General features: G+C 47.7%; 1 protein-coding gene across 1 annotated transcript; it reads right to left on the bottom strand.

Moving 5' to 3' along the window:
* Positions 1 to 4,135: 4,135 nt before the first annotated feature.
* CLDN1 (claudin 1) lies at positions 4,136 to 14,583 on the bottom strand. The gene is made up of 4 exons (XM_015871889.3): positions 14,276 to 14,583; positions 6,483 to 6,647; positions 6,259 to 6,343; positions 4,136 to 6,134 (listed from the first exon to the last, which is right to left on the bottom strand). Exons 1-4 carry the CDS (start codon positions 14,496 to 14,498, stop codon positions 5,972 to 5,974), a joined length of 636 nt encoding a protein of 211 aa, XP_015727375.1. The 5' UTR covers positions 14,499 to 14,583; the 3' UTR covers positions 4,136 to 5,971.
* Positions 14,584 to 21,799: the final 7,216 nt, after the last annotated feature.

Below are 21,799 nucleotides of genomic sequence, written 5' to 3'. Positions count from 1 at the left end.
CTCCAGGCATTTGTGTAGGGAAATATTTGAGCACAGGTGTGTTTCTGTGGGGAAGACAACTCCTCCATCCCATGCATACATTGAAAGCTGCCCTTTGTCATATTAGTTTGTGCCCACAACTAAATGCGTGAAGGATGTGTATCCCCACACACCATCCCCCAGTTTTTGAGAGCATGAAATGAGGAAGCAATCAGACAATTCCCCACAGCACCTGCTGAAAGTCCCAAAGCAGGTAAACAAGCAAGCAGGCAGCCTGGCAGACTTGTTTTGGTGGATGTGATTTTACTAGGCCTTTTCCACAGAACTCTGAAGTGTGAAGAAACACAATCACAGGTATGGAGGGGAGGAGGAAAGAACAAAAACAAAAGAATAATTAAAACGAACCGTTGAGCGCTTTTCTCTGGAAAAAACAACCCAAGCAGCCCACGCTCTCCCATCCCCCTTGCTGGCAGTGTGCTCACAGGAACAACCCGCACCCATAGGCTCCCACACTGCCCCAAGGCACAGTCCTGCACACACAGCTCTGTGCAACCAAAGTTAAGAAAAGTCCCCCAGAAAGCAGCACACACAGGTAAATGATTATTTACAGCTATGGCATAGGAAGCGTTACACAAGCAGAGGGTGGAGCACGTTCCAACGACTGTCTAGGGCTGTGGGCAGAGAAACCTATCAGGGCTGTGCTGTTTTTAATCCCCCAAGACTAACTTAATACTGTTTACCTTGTAATAAGAATGCTATTTCTTGCTTTTTTTTCCTCTTGGCTGAAGTTGTTTTCACGGCCTCCCTGCTGCTGTGCTGCTGGGGAACTGATACAGGGCAGGCAGGAGTGCAGGGCTGGGAGTGCAGCATCCCACCCTCCCACCTGCTGGACCTTCTGTGCCACTTACAAATTAAAAATAACAGCAGCTTTTCTCTCCTAGGAGGCAAGGAAGTCAGAAAGCTTAGCAAAAGCTGTACTCCTCTCTCTGCCTCCTGCACTGTGGTCTCAGCACTTTTGCCATGGAAAGTTGCCTGTAAACTGTAGGACACAAAGGCTGGCACCAAAGTGCCCTGCAGTCCTGAGAGACCCTACTAGGACTGCTAGTGCAGGTCCTAAGTTGCGAAGAGACTGTTTGCTCTCAGCCTGATGTGAAGGTGCTCTCCTTTGTCAGAGCAGAGACATCCTCCAACTTCCTAAAACATGATGCCCAGGGGTGGTGGGTGTCCCATCCTGCAGACACCCAAGGTCAGGGGAGTATGGCTTTGGGCACCTGATAGAGCTGCAGGTGTCCCTGTTCATTGTGGGAAGTTAGAACAGATGGCCTTTAAAGATCCTTTCCAACTCAAACAATTCTGTGATTCCTGGACAAAAGCCCATGATGCACCTCCCATAGTTGAGGCGTTAGCGCAGAAATATCAGGGTAAGAACATGACTTGTGCAATGCCCCACAACATGCCACAGTTGACACAGCCCAGTCTGGCAGCTCTGGGCAGGAGCTGTAATCAGTTGTGAGGGCTTTGGAATAGTCCTTCCCCAGGGAGGGGTATATGGACAGCTATGGAGGGGCTGAAGGACAGAGCCCAATTTTTTAGTCAGATGAAAAAGTAAAAGAGAGAGAAAATCATTCTTTTTTAATGGAATGATTCTGGTTTGGAGCAAAGCAAAATTAAACTGGAAAAAAAAAAAAATTAAAAAAAAAAAATTTAAAAAGCCTTTATACGGGAAGCTACATCAAAATTCCAGTCCCTGACACAAAACTGGGCCTAACTGATGAACCAGGCAGGAGCAGAGGGCAGTTCTACTCAAAACAAAGCCAACAGGCTGCCTGGTACCCAGCCCCACAGAAGTACCTACAGGTTCCCATGGCCAGGGGCTCCTGCTATCCCCAGCAAGTCTCTTTAGGAACCATCAGCCCTAAACACACCAAGTCCCTGATGCAGCATGCTAGGAATCCAGGCAGGGCTTTTCTGAAAAAGCTGTAGGAGTTGGGATGTATTCCAATCAAGCACATGAGGCTTAACAAAGGAGTGTTTTCCACTTTCTGTTCAGCGATGCTGATGCCAAGTGTGCAAGGCTTCTGTGGGGATTGCAGGCAGGGCGGAAAGCAATGTGCTGCAGCTCTCAATCTCAGGCTGGGTTACTGTAAGCAAGGAAATAGCAACCAGGTAAGCTGAGCAGCCCAGGAGGTAATAAGAATGAGGAAATCCTTGCAAAACTGTTGGCATTGCAGTCAAAGGGGAGTTTAAAAAAAAATCCAGGTCAGTCACCCAATTGGATACATGGCTGTTGTGAGCACTTAACCACAGTCCACGGAAAAATGAGCAGCCCTGGCCCAGCTCTGTGAAGGGCAGTTGTATTCCCCTGGCACCAGCCATTAGCAGAGTGGCTGAGGAAAGGAAGTCTACTTGAATATGGTAGTATGGCACCTGGGAAGCTGAACCTGATAAAGCCATTAGGACAGATGGTTTCTTAAAATGGTTGAGTTGCAGAAGCCAAGAAAACCAAGAGGCTGATGCTATTCCAAAAACTTCCTGAGCAGTTCTTTGAAATACTCTATCAGTAGAAATGAGCACATAATCCCCACTGACAGCAGCTCCTCCCAGAACAGTACACACAGCTACAGCACTGTTTGAGTAACAAGTGTTGTTTGGTATCTTCCACTCTGTAAAGTTCCCATTGTCTCTACAAACACCATCGTTTCAGTACAAGATGGCTGTAGCAGCAGGATGTCAGAACCACATGCAAAGACTGAGACCCAATGGGAAATTCTCCCAACACATCGCTCCCTGTGAATAATGTACATGACTGAAAGACTTCTGGAAAGGCAACCAAGCAGATCTGCACAATGTATGACATAGGAAGAAAGGTGTGAAGCTCCTTCTTATATGCAATAAATACACAAGTGTCATCCCACTTGGGCCACGGACAGCTCTTGGGACTTCAGCCTTCAGCTCATCTCCATCCTTGGATAAAAGATAATGGCTCTTGTCACCATCCCTCAACTGGGATTGTGAGCCATACATTGCTATGGTTCCCCTCAAACTTCACCTTGGCTTTCCAATCTGCTAGATGGCACCCACAAACCCTACCTCCCAATGACAGTTTACCCATGAGCCACATAGAACTGAGTATATTAACAAACAAGCTGGCCTCTGACCATCTTATGCTGATCTTCCACAGGTGTGAGTCTCCTGCAGTGCCCTATCTGTGCCAACAGCCAAGACATCCCACTGTCCATCCATAGCTGACATAACTGGCTTTCCACAATTGTTCTGCCCAGGCCCTTACTCCTGTAAAGGAAACCCTCAGCACAGAACCTGTAAAGTCCTTAAAAGAGCATAAAAACATGGGAAAAAAATAATCTCAATGGAAATCCTTGACTAATTGACAGGTTGGAATAAGAATGACCATAGATCCCAAACTATGCCAGGCAACCAGTCTGCTCCAGGCACTGCAAGCTCACTCAGCCACATGCTTGTCTGTTTTGCTCTGCCAGCTTTAGAAGGCCTAATTAGCTCTATTCCTTTTGTTTGTATCACAAAAGCAAATAGCCCCTGGAGGGAGAGGGAACACAGTAGGCAGCTTCTTGACCGAGTACAGAAACAGGCTTTAAATGAAGTTTGCCTCTCATCATATGCACTTGAAATGATGGCAAGGATGAATGCAAGAGCAACAAGAAAAATGGAAATGTTTCCAAACCAAGCAGAAACAAGGAGGAAAGAACATCTTGCACAGAAGACACATCTGCACAGCTCCTTCCCCAGATAAACACAGAAAACACACTGCTGAAACACAGAATATCCCTCGTGGGAGCACCACTGGCTCCACACCCTGTCCCTTCCCCATTCCTGCAGCTCCCACTCCCCTACAGGGAGCTATCTGCCTTCTCCCTGCCCCTTCCTGCTCCACCCAGGGTGCAGTCTGCCTTGCCGAGGAGCAGACCTTCTGGTTCCTAGGCTGCAATTGTAGCAGATTATTGGGTGAGTTTGCGCCAGAGGCCACAACTGCCTGACTCATTGCAGAAGACCTGTCCCCACCTATGTGCTCCATCTCTGCAGGCAGGCTCCCAAAAACACAAGTGCCACTCCTGTCTTCCGAGCACTCTGTCCAAGCACTGTTTAAAATACAAGAAAAATGAAACAATGCAGATTGCCGTTCCTTACAAAAATCCATTTATTGAAATTGTTTAAACACTTTATACAAGTTCCCAATACAAGCATCTGCTCCCTGGCATAGGGTTAATGCAAATATAAAAGCACAGACCTCAGCAGCTCTTTAGTGTGACCTGAACTGCCACCCCTTAAGACAAGGTACGAGGCCTTGCAAGGTCCCACTGTGCACAGGGCAACTCCCCATCCAGAAGTAAGAGCCATGTGACCCAGCTCAAGTACAGGTCAACATCAGATCAAGCCTGAAGCCAAATGCTTTGGTTGGTTTCTTTAGTAGCTTTGATTTATGTTGCAGAGTCAGGTCAAACAGAGTTACAAGGCTTATACAAAGCACGAAGGCTGTGACTGTACACAGCTCTCCCTGTCTACAAAAGAAACCCAGATACCTGATTGCCTCTGAACACATTCACCATTATAAAGCCTGGTTGGAAGCAACCAACTTCCATCCTTAGTTAAATCAAAGCGGTGCCTTGGGAAGCTGGTATCACCCTCTTAGGAACACCAGACTAATCTCCAGCCAGCCTCACCAGTGCTGGTCAGACACTGGTGACAGACTGGTTTCAGGGAAACCCATGAGCTGCGTTTTCATATAGGACTTAATATGCAGTGATGGCTTTATCTTTACAATGCTGGGTTTCTTCCCTCTTTGGTGAGCTTGGATTGAAAGAAAATGCTATAACCTCTGGGTCAGTTTCCTTGGAATTTGCCTTCATATCGTGACTGAAAGTATTTGCAAGAGTAAAGATAGGGTCAAATGACAGTACAAGAGGTATCCATGGGGAAACATCAGGGAGTGGCAGTGCATTGTTTGGTTTAACATTTTTTAGCCACATAAGGCAAACAAATCAGTAATTTATAACTAAGTCCAAACTGGAATGACTCAAGGAAAGAGGGCAACACTTGTTAAAAGGTGACCTGTAACAGACAAGGGGATATAGCTTTGAGCTCAGTCAGGCTAAGAATATCAAGAAATAACCACCAGCAACAGCATCTAAGGAACAACACAATAGCCCCAGAGACAACAGTGAGAACAGGGGATTGTTTCTGTCTATCTCTTCCCTGGCACCAGGGAGACCTGCAGTTGCTTGGGAGTTTGCTAGCAGTTGTAGCTGTAATGTTACAGCCCTTGGCCAATACACAATCATCTTAACTGATCTTGTGAAAAGATGGAACAGTTAAGCTGGGCTGTCTTACACTACATCTTCTGTTGGCCAACAGCACATGCATATAGTAACAGAATTTAGTTTAAGTCACAGCAATTTAATTTTATCTGACCCTTTGCACAGAAAGGTGCTGAAGATGACACCAGTAACAGTATAAAAACAGTTTAGATCTCTTCAAACATTCCTACCTGTAAAGTCACTTCCCCCAGATTATGTTTTCCCCTTAAGCTATTGGTCTTCTTTTTGTATATAGTGTTTCTTTGATTTCTACACACACCACGCTGAGCTCTAACTTAATGGGATATGGGGACTGAATTGTTACCATCTATTTTTAATAAAAAAACTAAAAAAAAAAAGCACCAACATCCATCTAAAAACATTTTCCCTTTTAACTCCCAAATACTAAACTTAACCCAAGCTTGGAGGCTTCAATCTTTCCAGTGGCAATACCTACAAGCTTAGGCTAGCCTTCCTCCACGGGCTGGGAGAGAAAGGAGAAGTTACGTCCAGTAGCAAAGAGGATTATAAAAATATACACATTTCTGGGAGAAGAGGAAGGCAAAACCTAAGAGTCTGAACTCAGCTCAGGACAGCGGCATTGTAGTGTCCTCTTCAAATGCTTTTACTACCACTGCTGGTGGCTCCTCTTCGTCATTTCATTATACGTAATCCTTCCCTGTGGAGGGGGAATTTTTGGGGTAACCTCGGCTGGGTGGGTAGGAGGTTTCACTCGGTGGGCAGGAGCAGCAGAGGAAGATCCCCCCAAGCAAAGCCAGAGAAGCAGCTGCCCAGCCAATGAAGAGGGCTGATCCAAATTCAAATCTGGGGAGAAACAAGGAAGAGCAAGAGCTGTTAATCCCTTCTGTGTTCTGTGCCACCACCCAAAACTATACCCAATGAACATTTGCGAAGCTGCATTATAATGTGATATCAAATGGGTTAGTACCTGGTGTTAACAGGAGTGAAAGGGTCATAGAAGGCCCGAGCCACTCTGTTGCCATACCATGACGTGGCCACCAGTGCTGCCAGACCTGCACACGGAAGGAACAAAATGCCATGTTTACTATTAAGAACAAAACAGTCAACAAAAAAGTCACAATAGAAGTATGCAGCAGAATTAGCACTTGGAGTAACAACAATCTGTTATTTAATAACTGTAATGTTACTGACCTGCAATGATGAAGATCACCCCACCAAAGACCGCCATCCTCATCTTCCTCGTTGGGTCATCCTCCATGCATTTCATGCATTTCATGCCAATCACAGCAACAAAAATACCAACCAGGCCCAGGAGTATGGAGGCCACCATCAAGGCTCGTGTGGCCTGCAGACTGCCTGCAAGACATCAGGGTTTCTGTTACCACAAAGACAACTCAAGATACAAAGCAAGAGTACAGAAACTCAGATTCCTAGGGTTCAGTAATCATCGTGGAGCTGGTAGAGTCATCATCCCTAGCGGTTTTCAAGAAAAGGGTAGAGGTAGTCATGAGTGCCATGATTTAGTAGTATGGTGACATGGGGGAGATGAACTGATAATCTTAGTGGTCTTCTCCAAGCCTACTGATTCTATAATTCACTTTGTTGTGGTATACCGGGACACAACAAAGAAGAGAGATTCTAGTTTTAAGCTCTAGGACTGTTATGCATGAAAGTCAAAGGACTCTCTCAGTCTCCTCTAACATGCACGGGTTAACAGGGTATGCAGGAAATGACCTGGGAATTACCCTCAGACATCTTTTGTTCCCTGAACATTTGAATCTCAATGGGAAGGACATATCTGTTTATCAAAAGAAGTATTCAGATTTGGGCCTTCCCTTGACAAAGCATTTAGCCGTGTTTTAATATGAATAGTACCATACATATAAATAGTGCCACAACAGGCTGCAGGGGGCCCTTTATTGCTCAACACCTTCAAAACCTGTCTTTTGTACAAATACCTCCATGCTGATTTAGACTCTAAATGGAAGAGAGTCCCAGAAGATTAAAATAAAATCACTACTGCCACAGAAAGAGGATTTTCCCCGGAAAAGTGAACAACTTTTTGGCCTTAACTATTTAAGACTCAATACAGAAGGTTTTAGGAACCCCTTTTGGTTTTGAGGAGTTGGAGCAGAGGGTGATGCCTCCCACTGGCAAAGATCATCCTGGCCTGGGCTCTCAGCAGACAGATTTATTTCCTTACCTAGGATTTGGCTTCATATTAACTCATCTGATGGCACAGTAATCATGTATGTATTTGCTACAGAACTCTGATTTTACAAATAACGAAATAAAACCAATTTTAGAAACTAAGTCATTGCTAATGACTTTGAGGTGACTGAACAATGAAGAGCAAGCAACAGTAAAATTAGCCAGAGCCTTTACTGCCTGGCAAACTGGGCTTGTTTGAACAGCATGCCATTTCATATACAAACCTGGGAGCAAACAGGGCTGGGTAATCACAGGAGCAAGCTCCCAGGAGCACGCTGTGACTAAGGCAGAGCTGTCCCTGACATAGGTTACTTAGCAGCAATATGTGACATGTACTCTTTTAGCACTATAACCAATTCCCCGGGTGTGCAGCCCACACCAATGCATTCTGTAGGTCTGTGAGCACTTGCAGGGCATGATTTAAGCCTACGTGGTACAACAGAGCACCTGAAAATCCATCAGTCAGCACAGCACAAACCTACAGCACCACTACCATGCATCCATCACAGCTGGTACACAACAAAGGTCTCTGAGTTCAACCTGAAGTAGTTTGCGCAGCTAGGAGTGCAGTCCAAGAGGGCTGCAGAACCACACACTTAATCCCCGGTGCTGCTTTATTCACTGTGCTTTGCAAGAGAATTCTTTTGACCCACACCAATAAGCAGCTGACCTCTAGTTCTAGTTTAAAACAAATGCTGACCAGCCTCCACACACACGATGCAACCTTACTGTTCTCAGAGTAGATTATAAAACCTGTTAAAAACAATACAGTGAGGTAATACACAGAGCAATAGGAAGTGACACACTTTCCTAAGAAACAGCTTTCTTAGGAAACATCCCACCATCAGCTTGGCAAAGTGACATCTCACCTCCTCCAAAGGGGGAGGTGATACACCTCTGCACCGCCCAGGCACGAGGCAAAACCCATCTGCTGCTTTGATTGCAGAAGCCAATTTGCAAACCATTTATCACTTCAGCATAAAAATCACAACAACGGTATCTAAAAACATTCTTGAAGAATCCAATCTCCAATCCAATGTACATTTAAAAGTAGCTTCTTGCTTACTACGATGCCACTATAAAGCTTTCTGTTTATAGGTTACCAAGTGGAAAACCAATTCAGCTGCCATACGTTTAGGGCAAAACATTACACAACAGCTGCGGCTCAGTTGAGAAGCTGGATGGAGACATTCATTCATACTTGACCATGGGAAAGGACACTTCCACAGCAACATTAAATCATTCCCACAGGTTTGCAGTAAGCTGGACTTAGGTCTTACTGAGACAAAAAGAAAAATCAACCCCAAATCCAACTCTTTCAAACTTGTACAGTTTTTGTGAAGCTAAAAAAAACCCTATGGAATGTTACCTGGGTGCATGCCATGCCAGCTTTGAGAAAGTAGCTGAACACAAGAAATCCACATGTTCCTCAAGGTAAGGGAACAGACTGCAAGAGTTCTTCTGGGGGCTGCCTGCTTTCAGCAGCAGTCCAGGTGCTCCTCACCCCCAGCACACACACCCCTGGCTTTATCCACCCAGGAAGCGAATGCATTTAGGAAACTTGGGGAATCAAAGAACAAAACAGAGTGATTCTAGGCTGGCACTTGCAGCACTTTTACCTTCCCACCACTTCTGCAGCGTGTGCAGTACATCACTGTGGTTAATGATAAAGCAAGCAATTAGTTATTATGTACTCACTTGCAACTGAGTTAATGAAAGCTGCACATCCAGCGGATGAGAGCACTAGTTTAGTATTAGCTCTGCTGTTTGCATGAGCCTTTCCAGGTGCTTTAAAAATGATAATTAAGCAGCATTATCTTAAGCTGCTGAACAGGACAGGTTAACAGCAGCACTCTACAGCAACTTAACTCCAGCTGTATTATAGTGGAGAGAAGCTGGATTTTCCCTGTGATCGAGATGCCTCAGAGTGCTGCAGCACCCAGCACTCCCACACCACAGACCAGGAGCCCTTGAGACAGAGCAGCCCCAGTCCAGGCTGGCAGGAAACTACCAACACCTGTAAGATGGCCATGTTTCATCAGTATGAACTACTGTTAACTCAAGAGCGAAGCCTTTTTATTGCTGGTTAGCAACTGAGACCTGGCCTGAAAATGCCCATGGCAAGAAAGCATTAAGTACTGTCAAGAGTCTTAAAGCTACTGAGAAATGTTCAATACAAATCCCACAGGCCATGCTAAGATACCATACAGCTCTTACTTGTTCCACCCACACACTGAAACCAACGTTATTTATGTGCTGTCCAACAGATTTGACTTACAGTAGCATTTGGACAAACTACTTGATACAGTTTTACCTGATGCCTAACTCATATTTTCCCCTTCTTGCTACTATCACAAATAATTGCTGCTAATCTCCTGGTTACAAAAGAGAACTTCAACAGATTGAATCGGGGTTATTTTCCAATCATCACACTTCTTTATTCTGTTTATATCATCTGTACTACAAAGCTATTGGGAAAGAGGCATCTGATTATTTTTTTTTTTGTAATGCAAAACTGCTGCTATGGCTCTGTGTGCAAATTGCTTTCTGACAGGATGCTCATTGAGTGCCCCGTTTGCATACTTTGTATGGACTTCTTCACTTCCCAATGTTATCCGTTTAAAGTGACGGCAGAACAGGTGAAGCAATGCTGTGCAGCTCTTCTAATCTCTGCAAGAGAAGTTCCTGAAGACTTGCACACAGCCCTGTACTGCAAGCAGCGTGTTATACCATCCACCTCAAAAACAAGCCAGCAGCATTCAGAGCCTTTCTACTGGGGTTTCATTGAAGCAGAACGCACCTCACCAAAGGAGATGGGTTGAAGTCCTGCAGCTGCCTCACCCCCATAAAGACACCAGTCCCCAAAGGCAGGCAGCAGGGTGAAGATCTGAGCAAGCAGTGAGAGCTTCAGAGGCAGCCAGCAAAGACCTGTTAGGCTGTAGCCATGCTGGTGGACCCAAGAAGTGTGCTGATGGCTTGAAGGCTTTCAAATCCACTGAAAACTCAGCATGCTCATCGTTGCCATGAGATGTTCCCCCATCTGATCTCACAAGTCTGAAAGACCACACAGAGGAACCCAGGCAGGATGCAGACTCAAACAGAGCCAGGCTTCCTGCTGAATGGGAATACTGGGAAAGAACAAGCAACGGTGGCCTTGTACTCTGCCTACCCCAAAGCAAATAAGGTTCAACGTTCTCATACTGTCACTCAAACAGCAGGGGAAAGCTGACTCAAAGCACCCCAGTCCCACCATTTCCCGATCCTTGATCAGGAGACCCAGGCAGCCTGTTTTCCCATAAACCTGGAAATTCCCATACCCGCAGATTTAGTAGCAGACTAACACTAACTACTAAAGCTGCTTAGCAGAAGCTGCTTGTGGAGCAATAAAGCCACTGTGTTGCAACAGACTCCCATCCCCTCTACAGACACAACACAGCACCGAACAAGAACAGCCTCGGTGGCATTCCAAGTAACCTTCTACCTTGTCAAAGCACAGCACAAATGAGGCTACTTTATCGCTCCATCACGATTTTTCATGAGGCAGGAACATGGATTGAGAAACACGGGAGCAAATTAACCCTTAACCCACATGAAAGCACACACTTGCAGGTTCTACCTGCTTACTCCAGATGAAGAGGTGACAAAGGATTAGGACATCCTTGTCCCTCCTGCTAACTGGTAGACCAGTCTGCCAGCTCCCTTCCCCACTAACAAGAGCTGCAGAAACCTGGGGACGAACCTTTCTCCTCCCCCCACCATCATTTTCCCCTTCCCCAGCCCCTGGAACATACTCAGCCAGGGTGGTAATGTGGGAGGGAAGATTTCACGTTGCCATCGTGCTGTTTGACCCAGAGGGCATCCAAACCCTTGTTTATTTTCCAGGCTACAGCACAAAGGCTCATTGCAGATGTACTAGGTTTGGTGATGAAGTTGTGGATGAGTCTCAGCTTGTCTCAAGCACAGAACATCTCCAAGCAACTCATCATTTGGTTGATGGTGTATCTCCAGCTGGAACAACCTAAGCACAACCCAGAACGACCTCTGCTGTGAATACAAGATCAGTTTGTTGGTCTGACAGGTTCCAGAGCCAAAGCCCAGGCATCCCTCAGCCTCCTGCCTGCTCCCATTCCCCTGAGACCTGGAGGAGCCCAAAGCTGAGCTAGCTCTATGGACGATGCTGGAGGGCTACAAGAACAATGTGCAACAAAGCCTGGTTGCAAGGGTGGCTTTTTCTGCCTCTATGTCTGCATGTGGCCACGCTTTTCACCTCAGCCAGCAAAACACAGCCTTTCTCTATTGCCTGAATGGGAGCATGTCCCAGCCTGACATAAGCCCTCAGCTGAATGCAGTGTGGGAGGAGTGCCAGCATGGTGCACTTCAGCAGCATAACCACATGGGAAGCTGAAGGCCCCTCAGTTGGCTAACAGAACCTGGCAAGGTTCTGCCAACCCCATATGACACCCAACCCAAGCAACCATAGGTATACGTAGAGAAACGGGAAGAGCTCCCAAGTAGCCACAAACTTGCTAACAAAACTTCTCACCACTCCCACAAGAATGAATTATGGCAGGTGATGAGAGTCAATCCTTTCTATGTGGGCAAAGTAATTGCAGGATCAGAGCCTCTCCCATCAGCGCACGAGGCTGAGACACCTGGTTCAGGGCACATGCACGATGCCCTGGCAGGAAAACAAGAGCCAGGAGAAATTCTGCAGCCCACATTGCTGTATCACAACATAAATGAACACGGGAAAAGAGCCCTGCTGCACAGCTGCACCTGTCCCAGGGTGAAGTCGCCAAATCGGGTAAGAGCTGGCAATCACATCTCCAGCCAAAACAGCACAAGTCACTGCCCAAAGACCTCGACGGGAGAACAGACAGGAAAGCAGAAAAAGGCACAATGTCCTTTTCAAGTGAGAGGGGCACAACCTGAGAAAGCTGGGGTGCCAAAAGCAAAGGACATTTAAAGCCTATGTTGATCTCGCCAAGCAAGAGCGCATGCCCCGGTATTCCCATATTTCTTATCCTTCTGGGAATCTTCAGGTCCCTGTAGAGCCAGGAGCTCAGTAAGGGGATAAAGGACTCTTAACTACTCAGGCTCAGCCTCTGGCACCTCACTCTCCCCCGAAGCCTCGGAAGAGCCTCTATTGTCCGCAGAACAAAGGTGAAGGGAGCAGCCGCTATTGAGCGCTCAGCGCTTAACAGGGCAGGTTTGCAGGAGGCAGGCAGGGCTCGGGGCTGATTCTGCAGGCAGCCTCATTTACAGCAAAATGGGCTGCAGCCAAAGCCCCCCAGGCAAGTTTTACCTTTTGCAACCGATTCAGGGGGCAGCCGGAGACTGTTCAGCCCCACCGGCATCTCCGCCCCCCCGCCCCGAGAAGTGAGATAAAAGGCTTCAAGCTGAACTTACATCTGAGTTATCACTGCACCCAGTCTGCATCGCCTGCTTAGCCCACCCAGCCCTGATTAACCTGCACCTCAATGGGGCTGAACAGATCCACCGCGTTCCCGAAGGGCGTAATTTGCACTTGTGGGGCCCACAGAACCGAGGGAACTGTTGGTGTTTGGTAGCAGTGAAGGTGGGGCCCGGGGTGGGCAGCACTACAGCATGGCATGGGGGAGGCAGTACGCGAACTCAGGGTCACTCCGAATGGACTTTCTGTGATGTTACATGAAACGACGTGTTTGTTTCTTTGGGAAAGAGAAGGCGACCAAGGTGGTAGTTAAGTGTTTCATTAATTAGGGAGGGAGAAGGATGAAGATGTTCCAAGGACAAATCGATCTCACTGGTCCCGGCTATGGGGTGAGGGGAAGAGTTAGAAGAAAAGGAGTATTTTTTAAAGCCCCCTTAGATATTAGCGTAAAGTCAGGTCCAACCAACTGCCTCAATACTCAGTCCTCCAGAAACAGCCGAGACAGGGACAGCTCAACGTAACAACCACCATCGAAAGGGGTGCGCTGTGTTCCTGCGCAGCCAGCTCAGGATGGGACAAAGGATCTGGCGTTACCTGAGCGGACTACTTTGCCTAGAAGCCTCAAGTAGCGCTGCCTGGGCTGGGAGCCAGCTCACCTGCCAGCTCTCCGCCTAAAACCCCCGCAGGAGGAGCGGTGATTTTCCTAGGTAACATTTCCCAGAGAACAAAGTTATCCCGTCGAAGTGCAACAAGAAGAACAGAACAGTCAAACACAAAAGTATCAGTGCCTGAAAAGCCAAATTCTGCAGTGTTTTCCACAACTTTGCCGCTGAGGCATAGCCCAACAAAAGCAGTCCCTGCCCATTCCAACCACTTCCAGTTCTCTCGTAGTCGTGGCGCGTCTCCGGACGCACGAGAGGGACCCCGATATTCGGTCCCCGAGTGCTGCTATAGGGACAGGCGAAGGGCTGCGGGTCCCTACCCCCTGCCGGCTCCTGCCGCGCTGAGGACACGCACCTAAGCCCCGACGGGACGAACAACGAAGCAAAGGGGACCCAGCAGGACGGGTCACCCTGAGCCCTACACCGTAACCTCGTAAAGGACCAGTAGTAAGGCGGAAAACTTCAGCAAGATTGAACCCTAACAATCCATAGGGCAGCAGCCCCAACTCATTACATCGTCGACACCCCATCAGCGATGCAGAGAGCGCCCGACGACAGCGGCACACCCGCTCCCAGCCCTTCTTCTGAGCTCCAACAAAACCGACCAGCATACAGTGGGAAAGACTCGATGGGACAGGCACCCTCAGCTCCCATATGCTCCCCCCCCCCCGCCGCCCCCCAGAACCACCCCGACTTACTCTCCAGCTTGAGCAGCGAGTCGTACACCTTGCACTGGATCTGCCCCGTGCTCTGCATGGCGCACGACATCCACAGCCCCTCGTAGAGTGCCTGGGCCGTCACGATGTTGTCCCCCGCGTACGATGCCATCTTCCACTGGGGCATAGCGGTGCTGATGATGATGCCCATCCAGCCAAGGAAGGCCAGTACGAAACCCAGGAGCTGCAAGCCACCGCTGGCCATGGCTGCGCGGGGCTGCTCCGCACCTGCGGAGGTTGGCTACGATGAAAAACGCGCAAATGCAACCAGCACCGTACAGCGCACTGGCACCTGCGCAGCGCTGCGCGTAACTTTTAAAGCCGCTCAAAGTGCGCCTCCTAGCGGCCGCACCTCCCCCCCCCCCACCGCCCCGCCCAGCGGGGGTTTCTCCGCTGCTCCCACCCGGTGGGTGATACTTCGCACCTCTGGGGGTGCTCCGCCTGTGCCCATCGGGTGGGATTTGTGGGGGGTTTCAATGCTTGCACTCATGTGAAACATCTTCCCCAAGCTCCCCCAGCACCACCGCTGCGGGGCGAGGGCACAGGGCATCTCCCACCGGGCACACGGCTGTGGGAAAAAACAGTAGAGAAGCAATAGAAACTATTATTTTCTTTCTGGTTTTAAAGAGCTTTCAAATGCTGCCGGGATGCTCAACCAAAGTTTCGATTCCACCGTTTCAAGAAGGACCGTGCGCTGTACCTCTTTGTTAAATGAGAAATGTACCTTTCTGAACGCTTCAGTGAGCGCAGTGATTTTAAAAGGTTTATTGAGCAAGTGGATTACAGACCAGGAAGGAGTGCCTTCTTTCTCAAGCGTGTATTTGTCTATTGACTATAGTTTCCCTTTCTCCTGCATGAACGTTTGGGTATTGACGGTTCCGGTCTCAATGAGGGAACACTGTGTCCCTCCCAGGGCCGGGAGGAGGGGGGGGGGGAAGCATGGTGGGGCTGGGTGGTGCTGCCCGACGGTCTGCTTGGGCCTGCCGTAATTCCAGCTCTGGGATAAATAGGTGATAACTACCGATAAAGGCTTTGCTGGAGGTGGGGATGGAGCTGTATTGTTTTGACACAGTGGTTTTAGTGCGTTCTGATGACTGAGGGGATTTTGCTGGAGCTGCTTCCTGAGGTTGCACACAGACAAACAAGCAAGCTCGTGATTACCTGACCGGTACTGCGCAACGCCGGGAGAGGGGGGAAGGGAAGGGGGGGCAAAGGGGAGAAAAGCAACTGCAACCCGACCACAGAGGGCAGGGATAAAGCTGTGCTGCCTCGCTCCGAGCTCTCGCAGCTGCCCAGCTCACCGGTGTGATGAAATCTATCCTCACTCGGCAGCAAACCTATCCAGTCGTGGCGTTTTTCGCTGGGAAAGCAATTAGGTAGCTATGAATCTGCAGCTGAAGGAATGGTGTTTTTCTGGGTCTTCGTGGAGTCCAGTTTTATAGGTTTGGGAGGGAAGAAGAGGAAAGCAGAAAAGTTTTCTTTGGCAATGCAGAGATAATAAAGTAGATTCATCACACTGCGCGTTCATCAAAGGTTCTCTTACAGGGAGCAGAGAGAACAGGGTGGTGCTGCCCTTCAGCTGATCCCTGGGAGAAGCAGTCCCTGATGAAGAGACACAGCAGAAACCCACACTCACCCGGGGAGAGCAGGGCTAGGAGTGTCTAGACATTGATGTCTGGGTAGTGCTATCAGTCTGATAATGTCCACCTGCAATGGAGTGCACAGAGTTCCTGGGTGCTTCAGAGCACTGAACCGACTCACCCTTTCCTGACCATCCCACACCTCCCAGGCACAGCGGGCAGCTCCTTGCTGAACAGCTTTGGGCAGGGGTGCAAGTTCCAGAAATGCTTTCAGAGGGTTTAGAACCTTTGCCTACAGGCTCTAAGTGGCCAGGAGGAGCAACAGACAGTGCTGCATGGGAAGGTCTCAGACCCTCCATTGGAACTTCTAGGAGAACAGGGGGAGGATTCCTGGGTGGCAACCTTCTGGATGCAATAGGAGGGATATCAGGAGTGAGCTTGAGGAGATGCATTCAGTGTGCATGAAGCACACACTCTGTCACAGTCATTGAATCATAGGATCACAGAATCATTAAGGTTGGAAAAGATCTTTAAAATCATTTAGTCCAACTGTCATGGGGCACTGACCATGCTGCTGGCTCCTTGATGGGAGTCAGTGATGGGAGTTGATGCAGTCCACACTCACCCCATACATGGGAAGAGCTGGGCTTAGTGTCTCTTGATGACAACTTTGGACCAGTTTGTGCCAAAGCTGTCCGGGGTGTGAGTCTGGCTGCTTGGACACACTGTAGGACATCGTGTATCCTCAGTTTCTACCCCTTCCAGAAGGCCACAGAGCTTACATTGAAGACAGCCTTATTCTGCAGGGGATAGTGTGGGATTAGAGCCTGGAGATGGCTGCTATGCTCCTTTGGAGCTGTGCAGCAGTCCCACTGCCTGCCATCCCCAATGAGTACTGCCCTGAGCAGTATTACTGCATAAATATATGGCAGAGTTGGTTCAAATAAAGCTGATGTAAGGCCATGCTGAAATATATCCATGTGCTGGGCTGCAATACAGGCTCATCCCCTGTGCTTTCATACTTTCACAGCAAAAGCTCTATGCTCACGTCTTTGTTTGCCCGTGTCTTCCTTTTCTCTTTGAGCATTGAACACCCTTAACAGTGAGTATAAACACCTCGCCCAGAGTCCCAGCCTCACAACCCCCCCAGTTCATATTTTGCTGTTCACGGTCAGCTTGAAGTTGATACTTCCTAGTCATGTTTCATGAAAGATTTCAAAACCCAGCACCTCTTCCTGTGGACATCACAAGATTTACAGATCAAGATAAAACACTGAAACTCTGCATTTCCCCTTCATCACTCATCGGTGCTCTCAGTACTCTGGAATTTGCTGAGATATTTACAACATTGCTAAAACCATCAGGTCTTCTAGGCTTATTCCTTTCTTTGCATATTAGGTATCTTTATTCTCTTCAAATGGTTTTCTGCACTGGTTCAGCAGGCAAAATAAACACTCTCTTACACAGTAGTCACTGTCCTTCCTACTCTGCCTAGGATTCTTTTTTCACTGAAAGTCCCTAACAGTTCTCACATACCAGCGCCAAATCTTTTTCTACCTGCCTTATGAGGAAATACCTTTCCTTTACATCCTTAATCTCAACTGAAAGACCTGGTTTTGTCCAAGATGTTGCAATCTCCTCTGCATTCTCTAGGGTAGAGGTACTCCTGCACTGACAGTCTTTCATGACTGCCTGTTCTTAGATAAATGTGTGAGTCTTTTACATCCTTTACAAATGCAGGGTCAAGTGAGAAGAAGATACTAAAATGTATGTATGTAGATAATCGGTGGGATCAAAGTGTGAAGTTTTAGTCTGCAAGCAGACATGATGCTAATTATTCATCAAGATTTCCCTCCTGTTGTATCGTTGCTTTGTTGCTCTGTGCAGAGCAAATGCTTAACGCTGTGTTTGTTTTGCTCCCTTGGGCGGTGTCAGGCAAAGGAGAAGCCTCACATTTATGCTCAGCAGAGGTTTGTGATCTGTGGGTAGTTAATGATACCTGTTTCCTTTTCTGGCAAAAACAAGCTTTAACACTTGCCAGGACTTGTAGGCAAGCAGCCTGGTTTCTTTTTAATTCAGGACATTTATTGGCAAATGTCTTACAGGTGTGCAGAGCAGGCACAGCCACGTGGACCAGGTTTCAGAGCAAAGACATGAGCTTCACATCTGGATCAGAAAATGGGATTGACCAGACACTGTCAGCCCATCCCACGATCTATGGTAGCAGTCAGTGGTGGGGCAAATACACAACACACAATGACCCATCTCCAAGTCGTGCTGCAGCCCACCCTGGTGGGCTGAATGTGTCCTAGAGCAGGTACTGTTTGTGCCTATGTCAGGAGAGACTGCTGCAGATATTCCCTGGGATTAGTCAGATTGTGTGAGAATGCATCCTCCCCATCTGCAGTGTGTTTGACCATGGGAGCAGCTGAAACAGCCAAAGATCACAACCTGCAGGACTGTAGAACTCGGCAGCACAAAAGCTTAACCCTTCATCAGCAGCTCACCACTGCAGGACTGTGAATTCAACACCAAGTCTTCATGGAGAAGACCAGCTCCAAATGTTGCTTATTGGCTAGAAGTCAAGAAGAAGATAGAATATCCTGCACCCGGCTATTAACTAGAGTATCCCCAGTTGGGACTCAGAAGAATCACTGAGTCCAGCTCCTGGCTCCACACAGGACCACCCAAAATAGGATAGCAACCAGCACAAACAATTGGAGATTTTCCCTGCACACCCAGATTGAATTTTTACATTTCCAGAAGGAAAGTTCAGATTTCCTCACTGGGACTGAACTTTGCAGTTCATGAAGGAAGAGCCACTCTGAGGGATTTGTTTTATATTGACTACCCACTGGGAATACACTGTGAAAACTGGATTCGAAGTGGGCTGTGTGAATTGTTCCTTCTCAAATTCCGAGTGTCAGAAACACCTTAAACCGCTCAGTGTTTGGTCAATAGACATGACCTGGAATTCCTAATCTGTTGGAGATAAACCAAGCTAATAATCAACCCTCTTCTTGCAGCCATTCAAACATTGACGTTTCCTCACTGGCTGTAACAAAGGTGCAGTTCTGGGAGTAGTTTCACTCTGCTCTTCACATTATTGATTTCTTCTGGCTCCAATTAAAATGTGCTCATATGTAACATATGGAGGTTGCAGGGGCTGAAGGCTGGCTGGCTTCTTCTCCAAACTAACCAATGAGGGCTCTGGTTGGGATCCTGTCTCTTGGCTTCTTGGTGTTCACCTGTTGCCACTGTTTTTCTCCACTCTCTGAATCAGCAGCCCACAAATGACCACAAGGACTGAAAACATTCCTCAGAAAGCCCCAAAACACTGAAATCATTCCCATCTGTAAACAAGTGGTTCTGGTGTGTATAAACCTGCATCGTGTCTGTCGTTACTTGCAGCAACACTCATGAGTTCATTCCCAAAGCAATCCTAGAAGCTCTGATAAAGACTCTATGGCAAGAAACCCATCCTACGGAGGCCAAGAGATCTGACCCATAGAATAGGATTTGTTTTGCTTTGGATTTTTCTGTTTTAGGATTGTTCTCTGGATGGATATTCTGTACCGGAGGTCAGATAGAAAACAAAAGTTAGTCAATTCATGGAAGTGATGAGCTTTGCAGTACTATAGAGGTGAGAGTGGGAAAAGCATGGAGTTATTAAACTGGCTTCTGTATGCTGTTGGTAGAAGGTAGCTCTATGTCATATTATCAGCAAATGTGTATAACTCTAATCCTGATGTCAGATGGTGGGACACGTGTGGTGGAGGAGGTAGCTAATGACTAGATCTGAATCCCTCTTCAGGAACTGCTGTTAAGCTGAGACTAGAGACAAAGTCATCACCATGAAGCCAGAATTACCACCATTCATGCTGCTTACCTAGTAGAGTACCTGTGAGTCTCGTTTTGGGGCAGCCTTCATGTCAAGGAAGAGCCCATGCTGTAGTCAGCCTTTTAGAGACTGATCAAAGATTCCCATCCCAATGTATGTCTGTGCCTCATCACTTTGTTCCCAAACCACAACCTCTATCCATTTCCTCAGCCCTTATGATAAGTCAAACAACTGATGCCAAGAAGATAAAGCAATCCATGGTCTTTCCTAGAAAGACTTTGCCATAAACTGCTGCAGGAGTTGTAGATAGGGCTGTTTTAGCTGTTCACGTGCAGTGCAGAACCTGGAACACGAGTTTTCAGGTCATTTGGGGTTCTGAACTCAGCTAATAGCACAAATTGTTGGGAAATGTGGGTCTGATGGGTCCATGGAACCTATTTGGCGAGGTGGGGATAGGTTTCTTCCCCCAGGTAACAGTGTTAGGATGACAGGGAATGGATTTTAGTTGTGCCAGGGGAGGTTCAGGTTGGGTATTAGAAAAAAAATTATTCTCAGAAAGAGTGATGTTGCATTGTCACAGGCTGCCCAGGGAGGTGGGGGAGTCACCATCACTGGAGATGTAGCACTGAGGGATGTGGTCAGTGGGTGTGGTGGGGATGGGTTGGGGTTGGACTTGATGACTTTAGAGGTCTTTCCCAACCTTATGACTCTATGATTCTATTTGGGATGTACTTGGATACTGGAACCATTTAAAGAACACAGATTACTATGCTGTAGAAAGTCTTACGAGATGCTGGAAATCATGAACAATTGCTCATAGTTATGTTGAGCTTGTACAACCTATAATAAATAGTTATTTCTGCATAACTGAATAGAGCATTAGGATGGGAATTGTAGGAACTGATATTCATTGTGCTTCTGTCCCCTTTAAGACACTGAAACCAGAGTCAGGTATTTCCGTAGCTGCTCCTTAGGCACACATGGCTGGATTTTCCAGTGGGGAGCAGGGTCAAACCTGCAGAAATCTTTAAATGCAGCCAGTTATTGTATTGTATTGTGTCAACTTGGAAATGAAACTATCGAAAATCCTTTTCTAAATGCAATACTCACCTGCGTGAGAAGCAGTGTACGTGTGTGTGTGCACAGGTGTGCAATACAGAGGAGAAGGGATAGAGCTTCACCCCCACCCCGACTTTCTGACGCATGGTTGTCGTGGTTGTCCTTGTCTCCTTTTTTAGGGCTGGGAGAGCACGCTGGCAACACAGGGTCATATTTCAGTGCCTCAGGGAGATGAAAGCCCCAGTTACCTGGCTACAGGCCAGGGGCTCTACGTGCTTTTCTCACAGCTTTGTCTCTCTGTCATGAAAAACCTTCCCAGAGCCCGTGCACACAAAAGGTTTGGTGACTAGGGAGTGCTCTGGCAGGCCCACACCCCTATGAAAGCACCAACAAAGCATGAGTAGAAGCAGATGGAGAAACTGCTTGTACTCAGTGAAAGCGGGAACCTGCTGGGCTGCAGGACTGACTGTCATTGTGGCTGGGTGGCTGCTTGCGGTGGGAGAAGAAACGAGGTGGGAACAGTGTGAGACACAGTGGAACCTGTGTAGGTGAGGGACAGGGTTGATGCATAAGTGAGAGGAACTCCAACACTGGGAGGAAGGAGGAAAGATGGGAGTGATGCTCAGTGAATGGGCAGTTTGTCTCGCCTCTGTTAGGAAAGAAAAGTGAGAACCCCTCCTCATTTATCTTGGTTTCAGGTAGGATGCAGGGAGTACAGAAGACCTGGGTCAATCCCACATCTGCTCTGGGCAGATCTATGTGTCCAACATGGAGATAGCAGTGAGGAACTGTGCCCAGGCAGGTGGGCAGGCACTGACCCACATCACCCAGCCAGCCCCAAAAGCTGCCTCATGCTTGTGAACTGTGCGTCAGCCCTCGGCTTTCTCTGAACCTCAACTCTCCCTTCCACATCAGATTAAACACCTTGCTGCCACGCTAAGCATTTCTCAGCAGCCCCTTTCATCCCCCCTTGCTGAGACCCCTGGAGGGTCTTTAGTCACACTCTGATAAGAAAGTCAGCTGAAT

Source organism: Coturnix japonica, chromosome 12 (assembly GCF_054131305.1).
Source record: "Coturnix japonica strain WE chromosome 12, WE-NBRP24, whole genome shotgun sequence".
Classification (NCBI taxonomy): domain Eukaryota; kingdom Metazoa; phylum Chordata; class Aves; order Galliformes; family Phasianidae; genus Coturnix; species Coturnix japonica.
Note: the sequence above shows the minus strand (reverse complement) of the source record. Positions and strands in the feature narration are given on the sequence as shown.